The 25,029-nt window shown below is 37.9% G+C and overlaps 3 protein-coding genes across 3 annotated transcripts in view; 2 read left to right on the forward strand and 1 right to left on the reverse strand.

Annotated features, from left to right (window-relative positions):
* The first annotated feature begins 211 nt into the window (after positions 1 to 211).
* On the forward strand, positions 212 to 4,700 carry mrps18c (mitochondrial ribosomal protein S18C). Its single transcript, XM_008111008.3, has 6 exons — positions 212 to 370; positions 2,769 to 2,830; positions 3,416 to 3,499; positions 4,189 to 4,246; positions 4,458 to 4,517; positions 4,606 to 4,700. The coding sequence occupies exons 1-6, from the start codon at positions 271 to 273 to the stop codon at positions 4,680 to 4,682; spliced, it is 441 nt and encodes a 146-aa protein (XP_008109215.1). The 5' UTR covers positions 212 to 270; the 3' UTR covers positions 4,683 to 4,700.
* abraxas1 (abraxas 1, BRCA1 A complex subunit) lies at positions 3,773 to 16,183 on the reverse strand. The gene is made up of 9 exons (XM_003221235.4): positions 15,914 to 16,183; positions 12,622 to 12,712; positions 11,310 to 11,346; positions 10,924 to 10,990; positions 10,318 to 10,511; positions 9,497 to 9,616; positions 7,682 to 7,766; positions 6,909 to 7,020; positions 3,773 to 6,125 (listed from the first exon to the last, which is right to left on the reverse strand). Exons 1-9 carry the CDS (start codon positions 16,004 to 16,006, stop codon positions 5,710 to 5,712), a joined length of 1,215 nt encoding a protein of 404 aa, XP_003221283.2. The 5' UTR covers positions 16,007 to 16,183; the 3' UTR covers positions 3,773 to 5,709.
* gpat3 (glycerol-3-phosphate acyltransferase 3) overlaps positions 15,777 to 25,029 on the forward strand; it is a 39,748-nt gene continuing 30,495 nt past the window's right edge. The window contains exon 1 of the mRNA XM_062981582.1: positions 15,777 to 15,830. Within this exon, the coding sequence (XP_062837652.1) occupies positions 15,792 to 15,830 (39 nt within the window). The 5' untranslated portion in view covers positions 15,777 to 15,791. The remainder of the gene's footprint in view (positions 15,831 to 25,029) is intronic.

Here is a 25,029-nt window from a genome sequence, read left to right on the forward strand (position 1 = left end):
CAGGTTCCCGAATCATTGGCCAATGCAGCTGAGGCTTCTGGGAGATGAAGTCCAAACAACGTGAACATTTCTCATCGGCGCCTTTGGCCATGGCTGGGTTAAACCACGTGATGCTCACAGTCCCTAACAGAAAGGGCGGGCGTTGAGGGAAATGCTCTGTGATGATTGGTGGATGGATTCTGGTTGACAGTTCGAGCCGGGCTCGGTTTAATCTCGCAGCCACGGAGCATGCGCGAAACTCTGAACGGAAGTGTTTGACAGAGAGGAAACATGGCCGCTGTGGTCAGCTTGGCTGCCATGCTGAGGGGTTCAGGAAGGCTTTGCTCTGTCTTTGCCGGATTCAGGAAGACTTCTTGTGCTTCTGGGGCAGGTAAGGGAGAGCAGGCCTTGCCCAAACCTTGGAGGACACTATCTTCCATATCTTCTGCCTGGTTTTCTCCTTTGGGAGAGGAACAGGTCAGCTTTGGAGATAAAACATAGAACTATTGAAATTTGAAATCACTACATTGTAGTATGTAAAGGCCTACATATAGTATAATGGAAATGAGCATAAGGGAAGCAAACAGCACCTCTGAGACCAGCGAATAGCTTGCTTTTAAAGTATTTATCTATTTGGGTTGCTGTGCATTTTCCGGGCTGTATGGCCATGTTCCAGAAGCATTCTCTCCTGATGTTTCGCCCTCTCCAGGAGTCTACTGCAGGGGTCCCCAAACTTTTTTAACAGACGGCCAGTTCACGTTCCCTCAGACCATTGGAGGGCCGGACTATAGTTTTTTAAAAAAAAACTATGAACAAATTCCTATGCAGTGCACACTGCACATATTTTGAAGTAAAAAACAAAACAGGAATAAATACAGCCTCAATGTTAATCATAATCATAATAAAAATAATGAGGGTTGGAAGAGACCCCTTGGGCCATTTAGTCCAACCGCTTTCTACTTTTGTGCACCAAAAGCACTACCAAAGCACCCCTCAATAATTAATTATTAATTAAATAATAATTAAAATACCATTATAAACAAGAAAAGTTTTGGAAGGCATGCACCTTCCTCGGCAGAGGAGGGAGCTGCCTCCGCAGGGGCCGGATATATGGCTTCGATGGGCCGCATGTGGGGCCCCTTAGTTTGGGGACCCCTGGTCTACCGTATACCATGCAGCTGCGGACTAGTCTACATAGGGACCACCAAACACAGCATTGCCCAAACAACAATGAAGGAACATGAAAGGTACTGTAGACTAACTCAACCAGAGAAGTCAGCCATAGCAGAGCACTTGATGAACCAACCTGGACACAGCATATTATTTGAGAACGCAGAAATGCCATACCACTCTAATAACTATCATGTCCGACTACACAGAGAAGCCACTGAAATCCACAAACATGTGGACAATTTCAACAGAGAGGAGGAAACCATGAAAATGAACAAAATCTGGCTACCAGTATTTAAAAAAACCTAAAATTAGAACAGAAAATAAAGCTAATGCTAATCAAGATGACTTATAACAACATTCACACTGGCCTCCAACAGACAAGAGTTCTTTCTCCCACCCTGGACCTTCCAGATATATAAACCTCCCTTGCTTAGTTTTCCAGTATACTTCACAACCTCTGAGGATGCTTGCCATAGATGTGGGTGAAATGTCAGGAGAGAATGCTTCTGGAACATGGCCATACAGCCTAGAAAATGCACAACAGTCCAGTGATTCAACAACACAGAACCAATCTTGTTCATAATTGTATTTACTTTGTTTTTATCCCATCTTTCTCCCCATATAGGGACTCAAGGTGGCTAACGATAAATATAATACCATGGAAATTAAAACAATGTAAATTGTTTTAAATTTAAAAATAAACCATTTGTGCCATTATCAAAATAATTCAACATCATGGTATTAAAACGCATTTAAACTCTGCACTTACCCCAAATTCTCAGTCACAGCATCCCAAACTGCCTTCCTCTCATCAGTCCATAAATCTGTCCCTGCTTTCCTTTTGTAGACAAATGAAAACATTCCTCTGCCTCCAAGAGGAAAGCAGGAACTGTTTTCTCTGCAACTTCCTGCATCTAGTCCTTGTCAGTTACGATCTGTTAAAGTTGTAGTTTAATATCCAAAAAGTTTCATGATTCTCATTCCTGTTCAAAATTATACAACTGCTCAATCAAAGCCTGAATTTGTCATCCCCTGTTGCAGTCTAGGTGGCAGAATTCCATGTTAACTATAGCTGTTGGATCAATGTTAAATGTGAGGCAGTGCTAACTTCATTAGAGTAAATCTTGATGTCAGTCTCAGCTAGAGTCAAGCAATTGAATTGACAAGACAGCCCCCATCTACACTCACAATTTAATGCGAATCTAGCTTCAAACTGTGGCAGCCAGACAATAAACTCTCACAAAACCATGCAAAAGAAAGCCCTTAATGTGCTTCAGTGCTCTGTGGTTTGTGAAGTCACAATCCAGGCCTCAAAGTGGTTCCTAGGTAATCATCTGAACATCTTCAAAAACACTTTCTTCAAAGCCAATTTGAAACTGCATTAAATGGCCAGAGTTGATAGGACCTGAGACAAATGTTGACATGAGAAACTCCATTTATTTAGTAATTGGGATTTAGCCCATTTTAAAGGAAAACTGTACTATTGGTTCCTCTTTTAATAAACCGTTACCAAAAGGAACAGAAAAGTCATTGGGAACCATGTTACCCAATTTCTTCTACCATGAATAGTTTCCTTGTTTACTTTAATAAAATTGTATGTACATGTTTCTTTTCAGTTATATCATGGAGACGAGAGTGTAGTTCACAGAGCCCACAGGTGTCCAGTCAGGAAGATATGGTAAGAGTTTTTTCATTTTGTAGTTTCTGTGTTATTCTTTTTTTGATATACTGCACTAGATTATGCAAATACTTATAACTTGAGGTGCTAGAAATGGGTGCAGATGTATTTGGGAATATGTGGCCAGTTGGAAACAGTTAATGCTAGTAGCTTTTCATACATTCTTAGAAAGATAATTTAATCATATGAAAACATGTGCATTTTGTAACAGGTAGCTAGATAAGTCTATTTTAGCACAAAAAGACAAAGGAATATAATGGCTCCTTTGAGACTAACTAAAAAAAAGAAATGTCTAGCACAAATTTTTGTAAGTGTTTTTGATTTTTTAAAAAACTGTAAAAGCAGAAATTATGCTTTTTAGTTCTGGAGGCTTAAATCAAGTTACTTTGTAGAGTGAGATAATTCCTATTTGGAAGGTATACTTAATTGCTTATTTTTTTAGTATGTTCATGCAACAAAACTGAACAAGTGTGAGTTTGTTCTAGTCTTAGCTTTTAGTACTGCAAGGTCCAAATGTCTCCTGCTGAATATAATAGTGTCTTGCTTGCTTAAGTAATTGTCAGCTGAATACTGCTTTTGTTTCAGCCTGTAGCAATGGAAAATCCCTATAAAGAACCTCCTAAAAAGTGCATTTTATGTGGGATGACACTTGACTACAAGAACATACAGGTACATTCTTTTTTGTTTTATACTCATGAGGTATGTAACAAAAAGCCAAGGAAAGTGAAATTTAGGATTATGAGGGAAAAGAGTATTTATTTACTATTTCACATATCTGATCTCCTTTAAAAAAAAACACTGCTTCAGGGGGGGCAGTTATTGATAACCAGTCTATTCCTTTCATGTACTTCCGTTTATGAGTACTGGAAAGAATAACAGGAGTTTCAAAAGATACAAAGTTAAGAGTAAGTCTAAGAAAACCATCCCCAGACAAACCTCTAATAAGATGGCAGAAAAGGTAGTTTATTTATTTCCTGTCAAAAGCATTGCATAAATTGATAAGTTTAAAACTGATAAAATAAAGCGATCACAAGCTGCTAAATAGTTTTAGAAAAGCTAGTTCAAATTCAAGATGCAGAATGAATACACAACTGATTCATTGTATCTTAACATCTAAAATGGAGTGAAGATAAAAGGATTGCAAGCATCAAGCATACTAAGCCCTTTCAGTAAAATATTTGACTCCAAGCCAATATTTCTATACATGGCTATGTCACTTCCAAAATGTAGGTGAAATGAAGACAATCACAACATGTTCAGAAGCAGCACTGTATTTGGAATAAAATAGTACCATACAATGTGTTTCTTGTCAAATATTTACTGAATTTGAAGATTGAAACATCTTGTTTTTCCAACAGCTTTTATCACAGTTTGTTTCTCCATATACTGGTCGAATCTTCGGTAGACACATAACAGGTATGTAATAAAGAACAGCTTCAGCAGTATTATGCTTACTCTTATATCCATTTGATGCTTTTTCATCCCTTTTAAAACTCAAGAACTATGTGGCTCTTTAAATGATATTGTGTTTTCCAAAACTGAATGAAACTTTTAAAAAAGTAATCTGAGTTAAACATTTGATATTTTATGTCAAAGTGGTTTTCAGAATTATTATTTGGTTTCACAGGCTTATGTGAAAAGAAACAATCTGAACTCTCAAAAGCTATTAGAAGGGCCCGAAAGACAGGTATGGTTCCCTTTTATAATATGGAGGAGTTTACATTTTTCATAGTCCTTGTCTTTGAAAACTTAACCTCTTGATTATTATTTTGCAGGCTTTATGTCAGTGACATATAAAGACCCAACGTTCCTCAGTGACCCTAAGATATGTAATATTAAGTATCCAGAATAAATCGATAATTGTACTTAATGAATGTGTTTTGTAGTTATTTTATGCTCATTAATAGAAACTCAATGAACAAGGTACTGCTGTGTCTCCTCTTATTTCTTTTTGTATAGAAAATGCAAAGGAAAATATTTGTAATACCATCACACCAGTAATGATTTTATATCTTTTTTGCTGTAGTAAACATAAGATTTCTTCCAACTGAATAGCCTTATTTATTGACATTACAGTAAGCATTATCAAAATATAGCTGTTTCATATATCATAGTGGTGGGGAAATTATGGCAAGTGGCCCCCAATCTAATATTTACATCCTGCCTAAATTAGATAAAATGTAGTAGTTGGGATCTGCTTACCTCCCTCCCAAATCCACAGTAGGGGAAAAAAGCCTAAAATTGGAAATGTTAAACAAAACCTGAGAAAACTGGAAATGTTGTTGTACCCTTTTTTTGAAAAGATGTAGCCAAAAGTTGCTCCCCTCTCTGACACAGTTGCTTATCTCTGATATGCATAATGAAAAACCATTATGCCTAGTGTTACATATTTCTGGAAGTGTCTGGCCATGCCTGGCTTCAAGCTTAGTCTCACTTAATATCTTGGCTCATCTATATTTTGCATTAATAACGTACAAAGGTCGGAACAATTCAAATGTTAGTCCACAAAAAAATGATGGATAAATGGAATTCCAGAAGTTTGGTCTCCTTCCATATTTTCCGGATTGCAAAAATGTAATCACATCTCCTTAAGCATACTTAATACACCGTTGTGTTCTCCATATAAAAATTATAAAATAACCTTTCTCAGACTATTCTGTGCTGGTGCATTCCTACTGCAATAATCCCTGAGAAGATAAACAATGCAAAGTATGAAGAGACTACTTTGGTTTCCCTGAATTGTAAAGACAATGCTGGTCTGGATTTTGATGAGTGAATTTTGCTATTTTACTGATATTGCCCAGGCATCCTGAGTTACCATAGAATGGTCATTATCTATGCAGCAATTAGAAGAAAAATAGAGATGTCTCTAGAAGAGATTACATAGTTGGAGAACGTGTGTATTCATTAGGTTCCCTTGCTTCATCCTCATATAGTTCAGCATTGCTTGTATTTCCGTCTTGGTCATTGTTGTCAGTGTCTTCTCGAAATAGTTTCTGACGGAGTTGGAATGATCGTAGCCTTTTGTAAGGCTTTGTTCCACTTGTACTCACTGTCGCTTTTCGCTTCATTACTTGCCTTGTTTCAGTTTCAATAAAGCTGCATTCTTTGAGCATTAATGTCAGTTGGTCTGCTACTCGGATGTTGTGGTCAATGGTGCAGCAGTGCTTAGAGAGCTGCCTTCCTTTTAAAGTAACAATGCTTGTCTGTAATCCGGAGTTTGGGAAAAAGCTTTGTAAGGCTTGACAAAGGAAAATATTCTCTTTTGGCTCGTCTGGGTGGCTTTTGTTTTCCTCTGAAACATAGTAAGTTAGGAGATGTAAAACTAGAAGATACTGTTATGACAGTGACAATAAATTCACTTTCCCAGCAACAATAAAATGGCTGAGGAGTGATTTAAATTAAGATGGCTGTTACCCCAGCCTGCTTTTCTGATCATTCTTTGGATTGTCTCATAAACTGTTGTTTATGGGCCAGGGGAAAAATTAGCTATGGAAGGAATGGTCTTTCTTGCTTCTGCCCATTTAATTGCCCATCATCTCCCTAAGCAGCTAAATGGCAGACTGATGGACATCCCCAAAGCTGCACACAAACCTTGGAGAGCCACATGGCCTCTTGTTTACTGCATTCACTGACAGTCCCCCTCTTCCTTGTAGAAAACAAAAGCAAACTAAGCATAGAATTTTGCTGTGCTGAAGGTTTTTACTCCAGAATGTAGGAAGAGGCTTATACATTTTACAACATTAACAAAGTTTTTATAGTTTTCAACCCTGATCAACTTCTAAGTGCTGAAAAGCAAAGCCATGTAGGAAGTTTAGCAAATGAATAAACTTATTAAAACTCTTTTAGTGGTAATGTCAGTTAACAGAAACAAATGTCTGATTTTGGGTGTGCTTCCCATTTTATACAAATAATATCCTTGCACATTTTGTTACAATAAATTCCAGTCTTTATCAGAAGACTCAAGAAATGTCAAGCTGTTGATGAATCTCTTCCCTACACAAGTTCATTTTGCTATAACTGTCTTTCACAATAAACAGGAATGGAATAATAAAAACAATAATACTGTATGCATTACCTGCAGTTTGTATCTGTTCTTTTTTTGTTTTTACTACTTGTCTTAGTTGATCTACTTGTGTTAACAGATCCTCTACCAGCCTTTCACTATCCACTACTTTACTGCACAAATTCTGGAAAGAAGAAAAGAGACATGAATGTGGAATACCCTGCTATTAATCTTTAGTGTTTTCAGCTGAGCCATGAAATTAGTATAGAACTGTCATACTGTACCAAACTGTCTTGAACTTACCAAACTTTCATTTGAGGTGTATAGAAAATGTGCATTCCCAAATAATGAAATATAAATTGAGCAGATGTACCTCATTTTTCAAAGGAAAACCATTTCCCTCTTTTGCCAGGGAATATAGCTTCAGAGAAAGCAGACACCCATCTCTTTAGCATACACTTAATTCTGCAGTTGCTTTCATTAATTATATAGTGGGGGAAGAAAGGCTGTCCTGTTTAATAAGACTGGATATGCTAATTCAGCACATCCCACCAATTAATAACCCTGTGGATGTGTCTTTAGAAACTAAGGCAGGAAAGCAGCTGTGTTAAGACTACAGAATGTGTGTAAAATAATTATGCAAACAATGATTTTTCACTTATTTACCCAGAATATTTCCAGGATGCATAATATTACATCTGAAAGGAGGCTAGATTAGTGGAATTGGCTGTTTACAACTTTTCACCTTTACATTTTGTTTGAATGGTGTTGTCAAACAATGATTTCAAGTTTTGCATTGCTTATTATAAGATACAAGAGATGTTTTCCAAAAACATGAAACTTACCTTCAGTTCCTCCTGCAAAGTAGCATACATTTCATTAATCTTATGTACCTCTTTTAGAGACCCATCTTCATTAAAAAATTCTGACCTTTTGATACAAAAAGAAATCTACAATGTACTATTTGCATATGTCACTTGAAATAAAGTGGATTTTGAACTATCTCAATTTTATTACTCTTTTAGTATGGATACGTTCACACCACCTAATCAGGCATCTGAATTACGGAAACATTTAATACAGGTTGAGAGCCAGTGTAATGTACTGAACGATGGACCATGACTTGAGTCCCCATTTTAACATGGAAACCCACTGGATGACCTTGGTCAAGTCATATATTCACAACCTCAGAAAACCCAGTGGTATAGGTTTGCCTTAGGGTCACCATAAGTTGGAAATGACTTGAAGACAAGCAATAATAGATGAAGTACTGAATTGCTACTTATTGGACTAGGCATGTGCAAACTTCAGCCCTCCAGGTCTTCTTTCCTTCCACAATTCCTAACAGAATTGTGGGAGTTGAAGTCCAAAACACCCGAAGGGCTGAAGTTTGCACATGCCTGTACTAGACAATAGTACTTATGATATTACATGAGAGGCAAATTCCAATTAGCTACTGAAGCTTTTAGCTGTTTCAAAGTGTGTAAGTGTACATCTTTCCTGAGTGTTACATAGTCTCACATTTCATGCTGAAGATTTTTAATTGCTTCCTCCAATAGTGAATTTAAATGAGGCCATCAAGGCACAAGAGAGGATATTACTATAATAAAATAATTAGATTTTATTTATATCCCCAAACTAGGGCACAAGATTGTACCAGCTCAGGTTGGCAGAAGTATAAAAAATGTTTACCATAACAGAGTATGTAAAGCTGTTAAGAAATGTTTATTATTTATGAGGTAAGTAGCTATTGAAAGGGTGGAGAGAATAGAGTATGTACATGGATGCTGATTATATAAATGTTGGAGGGAATGGATATGGGACAGCATGTCAATGGCAGATTGAGTGGAGTCAGTTAAGTCAGGGCTTGAGAAGATGGTAGGGAGTAAGGAGTTTGATCTGAGAGCTTGGTAAGGATCTGACTTAGTTTGAGATGGGAGTGTGTAGTATTTTAAGTATTATACATAAAGAATATGCTGTTTTATGTTTAATATCTGTCAATAAACTTGTGTTGGAGACAGAAGTATTATAAATCCTCAGAGAAACCCATAGGAGGTTGAAAAAATGAGACAGCTGCTTTCTTCTGTCTATGCAGCATTTCTAAGTCAATCAATTTGATGCACCCAGCTACACTTTAAATAAAACTTTCTTTTCGGTTTTGTTTTCTATCAAGTCTCTCATGCTAGGAAGGGAAACTGATGAGCGTGGGATAAAGGGTGGAACCCTCACATAAAGGATGGAAACATCTATATTTGATGTAGATACTGGTGGGATATAAATATGAAATCTCCAAAACTTCCATTTGGGGTGTGGAGAAAGAACAAGTACAAAGAGATGGAGGATAGTCAGTTAATTGGAACTGTGTCATGTAGAATTTTAACTGGAAAATATTCCCCAAAATTATACTCTGTTTTTAGTTCAGATTGGAAAATATTCCCCAAAATTGAGAGAGCATGGTTAACTGGCTTCCTTGACTTCCACCCCATTTATATTATTACAATTTACAGTAATACAAAGGGAAGCACAGCTGAAATCCTCAACTTTTATTCGGGTGTGTGAGAGACAGACAAACTGCCACTTTTTCCTACTTGTTGGGAATTAAATTTAGTCCACGGAGAACTATTGAAAATGTCATACAAATTATGAAAATATTGCCTTACCTGTGTTTTGCGATTGCTCTATAAAATCCAGAAGAAATACAAGAACCAGATACAGTTCTGTAACCTTGCTGCTCTGCCATTCCCAGATTGGCCACAACAAGAGGAACTTTCTGGAAAAGACTAGAAAAGCAGACATACAAGAGTCGAATGGAAATACAGAAATGTTTATTGAATACTTTCTATCAATGCACAAACAGAATGTCATTTCATTATTCATGCTTAATAGAACACAATGAACCAGAGTTCCCTGAAAGTCAAGTTGTGATTTCAGACTAATTAAATCAGTGTGTTTGTCAGGTAAATATAGAAACCAGAAAAAACTTACAGTACTTCAGACCATGATTCATATAACATACAAACCCATTCCTCAAATTACTAATGAAATTTTTCATCAGGGCAAAAGACAAAGAAGCAGCATGGATCCTTCTAGGTTTTCTGTTGTTTTTTCCCCTCCTAATTTATCATCTCTCAAGGATGCCACAGAGCCGGGAGAGATGTATTACCCCACATCAGATATCTTTATAAGACCAAAGAGCTGCATTTGGGCCACTGGTCATACAATTCCCAACTAACCTGCACCATTCAAGAATCCTAGAGATCTTAAAAACTTTCACGCTTTTGTGAAATTGTAGGTGATGATAATAAACATATTATACACTTGTAGATTTTGTTTTATTCGTATAGGTTAACATGGCCAGCTTTATGTTTAGAAAAGGATTTACTAGATTATGCTTTAGGATTTACAAGATTATGTTCTTTTTGATCAGAATTTATATACAAACTAGCAGAGGAAAAGTCACATAGGATCAAATCTTACTTACCCTTCTTGTGGCTTGTGCAAGGCATATTCAAGTTTGTAAGTGGATGAACTTGAAGAGGTTACACTGGAAGTTAGCAACAGAAAAACCAGACCCTGATTTGAAAAGTGTGACTGTAAATGTCTATGAAGGAGTCGCTCTCTGAAAGTCATTGCCTGGTCAGTATTACGCCTGAGTTTGTACCAGCCTACCACAGTCTGGAAATACAAAAAGACAAAAAGAAAAATCATGCCATCTTCGTTTCAAAATATGAGGGTTAAAGAAAAGCCTAAAGGGAAATACATGCTTTTCAATCCCTTGACAAGCTCAGTGAACAATAAATTAAGAGAGCCAGGGCTGTATGTGTGATCTTGTATTAGCCATGGTATCTAACCCTTGCTAGTAGAAGATCATGAAATAAAAATGCAGGAGAAAGAAAATCCCTAACCCTAACCCTTCCCATTAAAAGTCTCATCTGCAACTAGTCAGGTCTATTATTAAGGGCATATATGAATAAAAATGGCTTTGCCTGTCAGTAGAAGTATCCATTGAAAAACACTCTTCCAGATTAGACACCTCTTCAAAGAGATACACCCCCCCATAATTGAATTTTGCCTTCCACAACAATACCTTTTTGCAGCCTGACAATATTTTCTTCAGCAATGCCTCATTCAGTTTTCCGGCTGAATTGTAAAAGCTAGAATATAAAAAGATAAATCAGAACTGATACTGAATCAAATAAATCACTATTTAGTGGTTCATTGGTTTATCCATCTACATAATCACTTTTCCTTTTCCGGCTCATATTTATATGATATTTTTTCTCTCTTAAAAGAGACCTTTTAAGGTACCGTATTTACGGAACTTCATATTATATAGCTAATCAGACCTCGAGAAAAATAATAAAGAAATGACTAATAAACAAATATATCATCCTTAGGTAACTGTGTTATTTTATCATATATAAAAAAAGTATACAAAATATATATTTTAAAGAAATAACATATAATACTTACCTGAAGGGTTGGTAACATGGAATGTGTTTCTGTATATCTGAAATGAAATATTTAGAGCTTGGTGTAGCTGTATTTCTGCATATTCTTTGAGGATTTTAAAATGAGGATTTACATAAAATGTTAGAATCATTATTCATTGTCACACGTTTTACTACGCCCCCATTAAATGGTGTCACATCTATTTTTGCAAGACTGGATTTAGCATTCCTCACAATTTTGAATGGCATACACTCCCACATTTAATAGCAATACGCATAACAGAAAAAGGAAAGATACAAACATGGCTATAATTTACTTCCTTCTCTACTTGGCAGATGAGACACAGTGTTCGTCTCTGAATTGTTTCAGGGAAGAAAAAATCCATTTTTAATTTTACCAGTGCTTCAAAAGTAGATGTTTTTGCAGAGGGAAGAGATCTTTAATCATTACTGTATATCTTCAATTCTAAGACACCATCAATTGTTAAAATGTCATCAATTGTAAGACCCTAATTTCAGTAACAACAACAACAACAATAATGAAAATACATAAGATGCACCTGCAATTCTAAGGTGCAACCTATTTTTAGATATGTTTATATAGGGGGAAATGTGCATCTTAGAACTGACGAAATACAGTATATTTCTGAAGTTCTGGGTAGATCTAATAATCCTTTATGTCCTGTTTATATTGACATTCTCTAATTTTGCTTTCTGTTAACTTGAAGACGAGGACCATTATGATGTACTTTGGAAGTGGAAAGGGGAAAAGAGATGAATAGGACACATTTGGTGTAGATGCTATTCATTTGAACTTATAGGTATTATTATTATTATTATTATTATTATTATTATTATTATTATTAACTTTATTTATACCCTGCCTTTCTCCCCGTGGGGGCTCAAGGCAGCTAACAGTCCCACACTTTAGTCAAGTTTCAAAAGCGCAATATAAAAGATTAAAAACAATTAAATCATACAGTATGGCAAAAACAGATTAAAATATAATAAAAACACTTACAATATCCTTTAAAACTCACACCAGAAATATAGTTAGCCTCTCTGTGCCATGAAATAGATTCCATAACTTGATTGCATTGACTGTTCAGAAACACTTCACCAATATCACTGTGCAAAGACACCTCCGCAACAGGCAGTATCTAATGTACAGTGAAGGAAAATATCCACAGAACTGCTGTAAGGCAGCAAAATTATTTTCATCTCAATGCCTGTGTAGTACACAGATCTCAAGTGGTGCCAGTCAATGAAGTAAAAACATCCATTCAAAAATAATATACCTTATGAAAAAGGCTATTAGTATTTGCTTGACTTACCAATTGTATAAATAACTTCAACGTCATCCATTTGGGAGTCAGTAATACTGTTTTTAGCTTCACCCTTCACATCCCCAAGGAGGAAACCTTCCTGTATATACGAAGAAGAAACAGAAATCAATACAGTGGACAAAGAATATCAGGATTGTCATTTGAGGTCAAACAAAAACCTACATTCTGGAAAAGGATGAGAAGGCAGACTGCTTATAAATGAACACAATGGCTGGAATCCTTTTAGGGCATGATCGAAGTGTAAAAACAAATTGTGCTTTTCTCAGAGGTGACATAAATGTTATGCAGTCATTTTGCCGTCTCAGATCCAAGCCTTTCCCCACCTTTGAATTTAGGGCCCTTCCACACAGCCATATAACCCAGAATAGCAAGGCAGATAATCCACAATATCTGCTTTGAACTGGGTTATCTGAGTCCATACTGCCATATAAAATCCATTTCAATGGCAGGCATCCTCTGAGGTTGTGAGGTCTGTTAGAAACTAGGCAAGTGGGGTTTATATATTTGTGGAATGTCTAGGGAGGGAGAAAGAACTCTTGTCTGCCCAAGGGAAGTGTGAATGGTGCAATTGGCCACCTTGATTAGCACTGAATGGCCTTTCAGCTTCAAAACCTGGCTGCTTCCTGCCTGGGGGAATCCTTTGTCGGGAGGTGTTAGTAGCCCTGATTGTTTCATGCCCAGAATTCCCATTTTCTGAGTGTTGTTCTTTACTTACTGTTCTGATTTTAGAGTTTTTTTAAAAAAAAAATACAGGTAGCCAGATTTTGTTCATTTTCATGGCTTCCTCCTTTCTGTTGAAATTGTCAACAGAAATCCACATGCTTGTAGATTTCAATGGCTTCTCTGTGTAGTCTGGCACTGTGGTTGTTAGAGTGGTCCAGCATTTCTAGTTTCCAACAGACCTCACAACCTCTGAGAATGCCTGCCCTAGATGTGGGCAAAACATCAGGAGAGAATGCTTCTGGAACATGGCCATACAGCTCAAAAAATTCACAGCAACCCACCGATTCCGGGATTCTACTGTAAGTACTGCACAATGAGCAGGAGGTAACACTTTCAAACTAGGAACAGATTTTATCTCCAAATTTTGTTACATAGTGTAATAATAACAACAATGGTGTTTCTGACCTGCCTCTCCTTGTCGTTCAACATTGCTAAAACCACATAATCCTTATGTAAAATACACATATTAAAACATATTTCTACACAATGGCTACATAAAGTCTCACTTATCCAACACAAAACAGGCCGGCAGAACGTTGGTTAAGCGAAAATGTTGGATAATAAGGAGAGATTAAGGAAAAGCCTATCAGATGTCAAATTACATTATGATTATACAAATTAAGCACTAAATCATCACGTTTTACAACAAATCAACAGAAAAAGCCGTTCAATACATGGTAACGTTATGTAGTAATTACTGTATTTACGGATTTAGCACCAAAACATCGTAATGTATTGAAAACATTGACTACAAATAAAGACAGATTTGCATAGAATAAATTTATAGTACCAACACTGTCCGAAGTTAAATCCCTAAAAAGTTCATTCCTGTGAAGGCAGACTGTGTTGGATAATACAGAACGTTGGATGAGTGAAGGTTAGATAAGCGAGACTCTACTGTATGCAGTAGAATCTCACTTATCCAACCTTCGCTCATCCTCCCATCCGGATCCACAACTGTTTCTCATTTAATGCAATTCTATCTTTATTTGTAGTCAATGTTTTTGTAGTCAATGTTTTCAATAATAATAATAATAATAATAATTTATTTTTATACCCCGCCTCCATCTCCCTGGGGGAACTCGGGGCGGCTTACAAATACAAAACGAACATACAATAATATCAATTACTGAAAAATGCGCAAATGAAAATTAAAAAAACATAAAATAAGTCACAATCATTAATAAAACACAAGTTTAAACCCAACAATGAAATCATAAAATGAACTGGGCAAAAGTGCGCTAAGTGAGACTTGTAAACATGGAGGAAGTTAAAAGTGCTATAAGATCATGGGGGAGAACCTTAAAATGGGGGTGAACCCTGAGGCTATATCAAAAAAATTAACCATATAGGTGCAACTGATCAAAAAGTTATTTTATTTTTAATTGATTTATATGTTAACTGAGTTTTTATGATTTACTGTATTGTTTTGGTTAAGGTAACTGTTTGTATAACTGCTGATTTTACTGTCTTTGTTTTGCAATGTGTGTTTTGTGTGTGTGTGTGTGTCAGGAGCGACTTGAGAAACTGCAAGTCACTTCTGGAGTGAGATAATTGGTTGTCTGCAAGGACGTTGGTTGCCCAGGGGACGCCCAGATGTTCTGATGTTTTACCATCCTTGTGGGAGGCTTCTCTCATGTCTCCGCATGGAGCTGGAGCTGATAGAGGGAGCTCATCCGCACTCTCCCTGGGTGGGATTCGAACCTGGCAGCTTGCAGATCAGCAGCCCAACCTTCAAGTCACAAGGCTTTAACCCACTACTCCACGGGGGCTCCATTGCACTGATTTATTGTTTTGTATTTCGGGCTTCTGACCTGTGTAGCTGCCCCGAGTCTCTGCCTGGAGATGGTGGCGGGGTAGAAAAATAAAGTATTATTATTATTATTATTATTATTATTATTATTATTATTATCCTGGGAGTTGTCGTTCGGGGAGGCACCAGTGTTCTCTCTTGCAACAACAATAACAATTTATTGATTAGCCAGTTGGCCTTATCAAGCACAGGCAATACAAACATGAAATACAACATACATCTGGTACACTTAAAATAAAATAAAAATATACAGGTATTTGCCAGCTTGGTGCCAATGTAGCTTAGCCATAGATGTATGCATCAACAATCTTCATCTCCCCTACACTGCACCCCAATCTGATCTATGTACTCCGATCTCCTTTTAGCAGCTTTAAGCAAATACAGGGCCACTTTTGTTGTCACAATGGGGTTATAACCGGCCAATAAAAATGTAGTTTTGGCCGCTATGTCCCAGCTTGTTTTATTACAAATAAAAGGCCATAGGTATTGTTTCCTTTCTTTTTCGTATAAGTTCCAATTATGCAAAGTGTGGTTCAAATTTTCGACTTCAGGGGCGCCACAAATACATAATCTTTCTTCATATGGGATGTGATTCTCTTTTGCAGAGAAAGCAGCAACTCCCATGGCAGTGAAGGTGGAGCCACGCTGCATCCGTTCCTTCGTAAGTATAGTCCAGTTCAAAGCAGATAATCTGGATTTTATATGGCAGTGTAGAAGGGGTCTTAGTAAAGAAGCCGTACTTACAGAGTCGGAGTCGGTGCTGAGATGGTGGAAGGCCAAGGCGCCGAAGACGAAACCCGGCAAGAGTGCCGTGGTGCTCTCCCCTTCTGTGGCCATGGCTGTTGTCTAGCAGGAAAGTGGGTTGCAAAGGAAGGAAAGCAGGAAGGAAGGAGGCCAGATGAGAGTAGGAATGGAGCAAGAGCCAGGCAAAGGCAGAGACCTCTAGTGCCAAAAGCTGGGAGCACAACAGGGCATATTGGTGGCCCTTTTCTGCTCAGGAACCAGAGCCAAGACAAAGTGTGGATCAACACTATTATCAAAGCAGACAGTCCACATTGTCTGATTAGGATTATATGAGACTGCAGCAGGCACGGGCCGACTTCGGCCCTCCCTCCAGGTGTTTTGGACTTCAACTCCCACAATTCCTAACAGCCGATAGGCTGTTAGGAATTGTGGGAGTTGAAGTCCAAAACACCTGGAGGGAGGGCCGAAGTCGGCCCGTGCCTGCTGCAGTCTCATATAATCCAGTTCAAGGCTCACATGGGCAAGATTTGTTTTCTTGGAGGCGTTCACCACAATGAAATAATGGTTCCTGGGCTGATTTTATCCCCACAAGGTCATCCCAACGCAATACTTGGATCCCTCCCCAACGGCCAGATGTTACCTTTAAGCAGCTCAAGGGGATTAGGGCATTGCAGTCAACAAATAAAGCATGGGGAGAAGATGATATTATAATGGCAACTTGTAGGGTGTGGTTGGAATATTGGAAAGGAAGCCTATCATTATAAAAATATTATTATTTGTATCCGCCCTGAGTCCCCTCAGGGAGATAGGGCGGAATACAAATAAATTATTATTATTATTATTATTATTATTATTATTATTATTATTATTATTATTATTATTATGACACAGCAAACAAGATAGATATGCTGGATTTCGTATCACAAAATCACTTCCCAAGTGTCTAGGACTGTGTGATGCATTTTCGGATGATGCGTGCAGATCCCAGTAGGGTGGCCTTTTGCAGTTGGCAGATCGTAATTTTGTCTATGTCTATTGTTTCCAAATGCCGGCTGAGATCTTTTGGCACGGCACCCAATGTGCCGATCATCACCGGGACCACCTGTACTGGTTTCTGCCAGAGTCTTTGAAGTTCAATCTTGAGGTCCTGATAGCGGCTGAGTTTTTCCTGTTGTTTTTCGTCAATCCGATTGTCACCTGGGATGGCGATATCAATGATCCAACCCTTTTTCTTTTCCACAACTGTGATGTCTGGCGTGTTGTGTTCCAGAACTTTGTCAGTCTGGATTCGGAAGTCCCACAGTATCTTTGCGTGCTCATTTTCCAATACTTTTGCAGGTTTGTGATCCCACCAGTTCTTTACTGCTGGGAGGTGGTACTTGAGGCAGAAGTTCCAATGGATCATTTGGGCCACATGGTTGTGCCTCTGTTTGTAGTCTGTCTGTGCGATTTTCTAGCAGCAGCTTATTATTATTATGTAAGCCGCCCCAAGTCCCCTCGGGGAGATGGGGCGGGGTATAAAAATAAAATTTTATTATTATTATTATTATTATTATTATTATTATTATTATTATTATTATTATAGGACTGGAAACCCATCCAAAAATACAGAGGTAAGAGATCTTGCTAATCAAAGACCTTTAAGGCCCCTTCGACACTGCCATATACAATCCAGATTATCAGCTTTGAACTGGATTATATGGCAGTGTAGACTCATATACAGTTCAAAACAAATAATGTGGATTATCTGCTTTGATAATCTGGATTATATGGCAGTGTAGAAGGAGCCTTAGCTTTTTTTACCTACTTTCCAAACTCTATGCAAGATTTCTTCTTGAGAATATACAGAATGGGCAAAAAAAATGGAGGTTAATCTCTTAGGCAGAGAAAATCACAATTCTGTTGTTTTTAATCTGTGTGTGTGGTCAATGCTCATAAAAGGAAATTTATGTTGTTTCCTGGTCTAAAGGGGGACATTGAACAAGACAAATAAGGCCAGGAATTCCCTCTTTTTTATCAAAACTGTATACATTTTATACATTGGTATATGTTTATACTGATTTGGCTGGCCATGTTACTACCATGCTGTTAACCCCTTCTTTCAATATGTAGATTGCAAGTTGCTACCTTGATTAGCATTGAATGGCCTTGCAGCTTCAAAGCCTGGCTGCTTCCTGCCTAGGGTAATCCTTTGCTGGGAGGTGATTAGCTGGCCCTGATTGTTTCCTGTCTGGAAGCCCACAGCAACCCAGTGATTCCAGCCATGAAAGTCTTCAACAACAGAATAGTGTGTTGGTTTGTCAGAGTTGCGCCCAGTGACATACAGGTAGTCATGTATATGTGTGTGTGTGTGTGTGTGTGTATTAGATTGGAGTTATACTTTAAAAAGTGCTTGTTCCACTTACCAACAAATTCAACTTAAGAACAAACCTACAAGACCTATCTTGTTCAAAACTTGGGGACTGCCTGTACTTTGAAAAGAATTAATCAAAATATATCACTAGGGGGCAACACTGACACACCAACACAACATTGTGTTGTCAAAGGCTTTCATGGCCAGAATCATTGAGTTGCTGCGAGTCCCCAGACAGGAAACAATCAGAGCCAGCTAGCACCTACCAACAAAGGATTCCCCAGGCAGGAAACAGCCAGGCTTTGAAGCTGCAAGGCCATTCAATGCTAATCAAGGTGGCCAATTGCCACATTCACATTTGCTTCAAACAGACAAGAGTTCTTCCTCCCACCCTGGACATTCGACAGATATATAAGCCCCACTTGCTTCACAACCTCTGAGTATGCCTGCCATAGATGCGGGAGAAATGTCAGGAGAGAATGCTTCTGGAATATGTCCAGACAGCCTGGAAAACTCACAGCAACCCAACACATCCTAATATTTTCCTGAAAGCAGTCAAATTCATGAACCAATTAATAATAAACACAAATGAATTAATTTCTGTCGTCCCAATGTTAACAACTAATGAATGAATACCCCAGTCACTAATGTCCAACATGACTAAAATTAATTTTCAAATCTAATGTTCCAAATTGTGTTAGGAAGAACTTGAATATATCCTTAAGAGTACAGACCAAAACAGCTAACTTAATGGGTGTATTCGGCTGGTAATAATTTAATAATAATAATACTAATAATAACAACAACAACAACTACTGCAAAAGGCCACCCTACTGGGATCTGCGCGCATCATCCGAAAATACATCACACAGTCCTAGACACTTGGGAAGTGTTCAACTTGTGATTTTGTGATACGAAATCCAGCATATCTATCTTGTTTGCTGTGTCATACAATAATAATAATAATAATAATAATAATAATAATAATAATAATACATTTTTATTTCTTACCCTCCTTTCTTCACAGTTCAAGATGGGGCACAACATAGTTAAAACACATCATCATAAACAAAAGCTGTAAAATACATACTTTACACAGCCCAATCCAATATATATATATATGTGTGTGTGTGTGTGTGTGTGTGTGTATCTGTCTGTCTATCTGTCTTGGTTTTTAGACTTGTTCCTAGGGTTATTTGGGGCGTTGATACGGAAAATAGCATTGGAAAGGCAACATCAGCAATATTTTCTTAGATATGGTTGTCCTGGTTTTCTATGGGCAAGCAGATGGAGACTAGTAAATGGCATATGTTCCGTATCCCAAAAACTAGAGCTGATAGGGCGAAATTAGTTCCATTTTTGGGGATCAGCTGGTCAAATATACCACTGGGCTAACATTTGAGAAACCAAAACATGTGATGGCCAGTGTTATTAGTAAAATGCCCGCATTGACAGAAACATCATAGGGCTAAGTACTTTTTATGTATGTGATGAATATGTCCTTTAAAAAAACCCCATATAATCAAAGCAAACCTTAAACAAAGACCCCACATTGGGACAAGCTCAGAATACTCATGGAGCCAATCTTTGAATATGCCATACATTTCGACTCACTACTATTCCCATTTGTGTATATTTTATTTATTTATTTATTTATTTATTTATTTATTTATTTATTTATTTATTATATGGGCATAGAGAGGAGGATGAAACAAAGGCTACAGAACTGGCAAATTATACAGCACATGCAACTTGTACATTGTATGATAACACCTTACATATGCATTTAGAGTTAATCTCTACTGTGTTCAGCAGATATCCTTGTAAGTTAAGATGTTCCCATTCGGACATCGGATACAAGCTGGTTGCTCTGGCAAAATCTGAAACACTAAAACATTACTTCCTTTTTAAAAGCATAGTCCAAGGTGCAGGAATATTAGCATAAGTCAGCATTTTGATGTTCTTGCTAACTGAACACCTAGGAATTTTTTTGATGAACAGGGAGGTAGTTCACAAATGAACTTTAGCATTTTTATGGCAGAACATTGCCAACAACTGGCTCATTTAAAAGCAATGATACATTTGTCAGTGAGCCTGACTGATAATGTAACTGTTGTAAGAACAGATTTTATTTTTCTTATTCTACCTTGTCTATCTAAGCCAATTCATTATATACAGTAGAGTCTCGCTTATCCAACATAAACGGGCCGGCAACATAAGCAAAAATTTTGGATAATGAGGGATTAAGGAAAAGCCTACTAAGCGTCAAATTACGTTATGATTTTACAAATTAAGCACCTAAACATCATGTTTTACAGCAAATCGACAGTAAAAGTAAAATACATGGTAATGTTATGTAGCAATTACTGTTTTTACGAATTTAGCACCAAAACATTGCAATGTATTGAAAATAATGACTACAAAAACATTGACTTTTAAAAGGCAGACTGCGTTGGATAATCCAGAATGTTGGATAAGTGAGAGACTACTGTATTTCTATTTATGTTTACCTGGTAAAGGTGTATTTTACTCCAGCAGCAAGGACTGGTAGCGGAGAGGTAGCAAGACCTTTGGGCACAAAAATGTTTGGGAGCAATACATGCAAATCACTGGTTGTGTGTTTCCTATCCATATTTCCGTAGAAAGGCCTCTGGAGCTGGTAATAAGGACTTGGATTAAAATGACAGCTCATCTATGGACATGCATTTGAAAGGATTTCTAATGACATCTACACTGCAAGTTAGGCTATATTGGGCAAACATACCAGAGCTTTCTTCTGTGAGTACCTTTTACTATGTATGAACCTGAAAACCATCATCCTTGCGTGATCCGCAGATGCAATATTTCTATAGCAGAAGTTGAACTGGATTATATGGCGGTGACTGTAGACCAGGCACGGACCAACTTCGGCCCTCCCTCTGGGTGCTTTGGACTTCATTTGGGAACAACCAAAACAGGATATTTTTCTATATATGCTATAGCAAATGAGACTAGAATTCTATAAATACTTATTTTAGAGCAGTGGTTCCCAATCCATGGTCCATGGACCACCAGTGGTCTGCAAGAACTAAAATATGGTCCTCAGCCTCACCGTTACTACTACGGATAATAACACAGACCAATAAAAAAAATTCTTGGTGTCTTCATTTTTTGACCTGTTCCTGGAGTTATTTGGGATGCTGATTCAGAAAATTGCATTGGATAGAACACATCAGCTCTAGATTATTAAATATGGTTTTATGTGGGTGAGCAGTCAGAGCAGATGATGGCTACTGAATGACATATATTCTGGATCAGAAACTAGAGCTGATGTGGTCTATCCAATGCATTTTTTTGAGTCAGCACCCCAAATAACCAAACCGAATCTAAAGTTGACCAAAAACTGATTTCATGCATTGCACCCATTCCCTCATTCATTTTGTAGATCTATAAATGGCCAAATACCAATGAATCCCCTCTTGTTTCTCAGTGCCCCTATTTTGCCTCCAAACCCAAACCCAGAAAAACTCTTTGCTTGAATTTGGTAAGGAGATGTTTGGTAGGAAAAATGCAAGTTGGACTCATAACAAAGGGTGCATCTTCACTATAGAAATAATGCAGTTTAACCTTAGCATGTGTCAATGCTATGAACTTTTCTAAGATTTGTAGCCTTCTCTGCCAAATAATGTTGGTACTTTACCAAACTATAAATCTCAGTATTCCATATCATTGACCCATGGCTATTGAAGAGATGTCAATGTTCATTAATTCTACAATGTAGATGTACCTGTAGATATTTAAGCAGCACACGATGCAATCATCATGATTATTGTTAATACTCTTCTGCAGAATAACCTTATTTCATGTTATGTAACTCATTAAATATTCTCTTGAGCTATGAATCACAATAGATGTTGCCACAGTATTTAGTTCAGTTAAAACCTGCAGTAAGTCGGTACCATAATTAAAAGATGACTAATATCTTCTGCATTTTCTGCAAGTAAGATACCCAACCTTTTTTTATTATCAATTTCCTGGTGAAGAATGGAGTACAGAAATAATGAGATAATTCTATCCTTCATCCATAAAGGCAAATTGGTATGCTATTACAGTTGGTTACTTATGTATCACCAAAGCCCTATGAAATTCATGGGGCTGCCATAAGTTAACAAGTGTAGGCAGACACACATATAAAACCAGCAAAACCCTAACATTAACACATTGTACATGTCCAAGGAAGACTTTCTATGCATGTACATTTTTTATGTTGCAGGTCTCACCTTTGGCATATTTATAGCTGTATGTGAAAATCCATTCTGCTCTTTGACCCATATGCTGACATATGCTGACATCATACAGGCATTCAGTGCTACATCAGATAAAGGCAAGTTAAGCAATCCTGGCTTTTGAGAGTAACATACTTGAAGGAATCTCTAGGCCCCTTTTACACTGCCATATAACATCCAGATTATCTGCTTTGAACTGTACACTCATATAATCCAGTTCAAAGCAGAGAATGTGGATTATTTGCTTTGATAATCTGGATTATATGGCAGCATAGAAGGGCCCAAGTGACAAGTTCCTTCATTAACAATTCACAATTCACATGATAGTGGGATGACATGCTCAGTATGCATTTGGTTCTAATTCGCTATTCATTGTTTACAATTTTGCATGAGGAAAATACTTTTTTCAAATTTATTCATTTTAATAATAATAATAATATTTTTTTTCCGTGTCAGGAGCAACCTGAGTCGCTTCTGGAGCGAGAGAATTGGCCGTCTGCAAGGACGTTGCCCAGGGGACGCCCGGATGTTTTGATGTTTTTACCATCCTTTGTGGGAGGCTTCTCTCATGTCCCTGCATGGAGTTGGAGCTGATAGAGGGAGCCCATCTGCGCTCTCCCCCGGGTGGGATTTGAACCTGGCAGCCTTCAGGGCAGCAACCCAACCTTCAAGTCACAAGGCTTTAATCCTCTACGCCATCGGGGGCTCCTAATTTTATTTATATACGGCCCTATCTCCTCAGGAGGAATTAGACAACATAGACAAAATTGTCATTAAAAACCATAAACTGGGGTAATTTTTTCCATTATGTATGAAAATAGCTTTCTATAGAAAGTTTTCATTGGTTGTTATGTTCCTACAAATAGTTTCCAACCTATGGTGACTCCATCACAGTAGTTTCTCAATAAAATGTTCAGAGGACATTTGACATTGCCTCTGAGGCTGAGAAAGTGTGATTTGCTCAAGATCACGCAGTGTGTGTTTGAACCTTGGTCTGCAGAATGGTAGTCCAACACTCAAACTACTAACCACTGTGGCTCCTAACCTTTTAGATCAGGAATGGGCAAACTTCGGCCCTCCAGGTCTTTTGGACACCAACTCCCACAATTCCTAACAGCCTATCGGCTGTTAGGAATTGTGGGAGTTGGTGTCCAAAAGACCTGGAGGGCCGAAGTTTGCCCATGCCTGTTTTAGACCCACCCTTTCATGTTGACTCCCTTGGTGAAAACTGTCTAACTACATTCCTGCTCCTTAACTTGTTAGGACCAGAATGTAAAAATGCTCATGAAAGCTATGGGAAATGCAGGGTGCATCTATGCAATATAATTAATGCAGTTTGACAGCACTTTAACTGCCATGGCTCCATGCTATGGAGTCCTGGGCGTCATAGTTTTACAACACACGTGTCAAATGCAAGGCCTTTAGGCCAAATCTGACCTGCCATGTCATTTTATATGGCCCAAGGGGGTTTCATTTCCAGCAACATACTTACATCTATACAACCTTACAGTTACAAACAATCCTTGGAAGATGTATCCTCGAAGGCTGTAATGGCTGGAATCACTGGGTTGCTGTGAGTTTTCCAGCCTGTATAGAAGGGGAGGGAAATACTCATCTTATGGCCATGGTCCAGAAGCATTAGCTCCTGACATTTCGCCCACATCTATGGCAGGCATCCCCAGAAGTTGTGAAGTCTGTTGGATTTTAGAGTTTTGTTCATTTTCATGGTTTCCTCCTTTCTGTTGAAATTGTCCACATGATTGTAGATTTCAATGGCTTCTCTGTGTAGTCTGACATGGTGGTTATTAGACTGGTCCAGCATTTCTGTGTTCTTAAATAATATGCTGTGTCCAGGCTGGCAATCCTTGGAAGTCACATAAGACTGATATGGCCCTCTGTGAAAATGAATTTGACACCCCTGTTTTATCATTATTTGTTTATTTACAGTGTTTATATCCTGCCCTTCTCACCCCGAAGGGAACTCAGGGTGGATCACAGCACATACATATGCGGCAAATATTCAATGCCGTTTATACACTGACAAGACAGACAGTTGTACATTGAGAGAGGATATATAGGCTTTTCCCATCTTTGGCATCTTGGAGACTTGTGCTTGGTTCCGCCAAGGGTGTGTGTGTGTGCTGTTGCTCCATCTCCCTGCTGAAGAGCTTTGTTCATAAACTTTTCTCCTTTTGGGTGTCTTAAAATACCTCCCTGCTGTTAAGAGGTACCTATTTATCTCCTTACATTTTGCTTTCGAACTGCTATGTAGGCGGGAGCTGGGCTAAAGGATAGGAGCTCACCCTGACCTGGGCTTTGAACTGTCAACCTCTTGACAGTTCCCTAGCTGAATATTATCTAATGGAGTAGTCCTGAAACTGGTTTTATTTTAAATGGGTATATTGTTTTAATCCTTATTATGTTTACAGTGGTGTTGTATGTTTTCTATGTGGTACTGAATGCTTACTTATGTTGTTAACTGCCCTGAGTCCCTTCTG

This window comes from Anolis carolinensis, chromosome 5 (genome assembly GCF_035594765.1).
Source record: "Anolis carolinensis isolate JA03-04 chromosome 5, rAnoCar3.1.pri, whole genome shotgun sequence".
Classification (NCBI taxonomy): domain Eukaryota; kingdom Metazoa; phylum Chordata; class Lepidosauria; order Squamata; family Dactyloidae; genus Anolis; species Anolis carolinensis.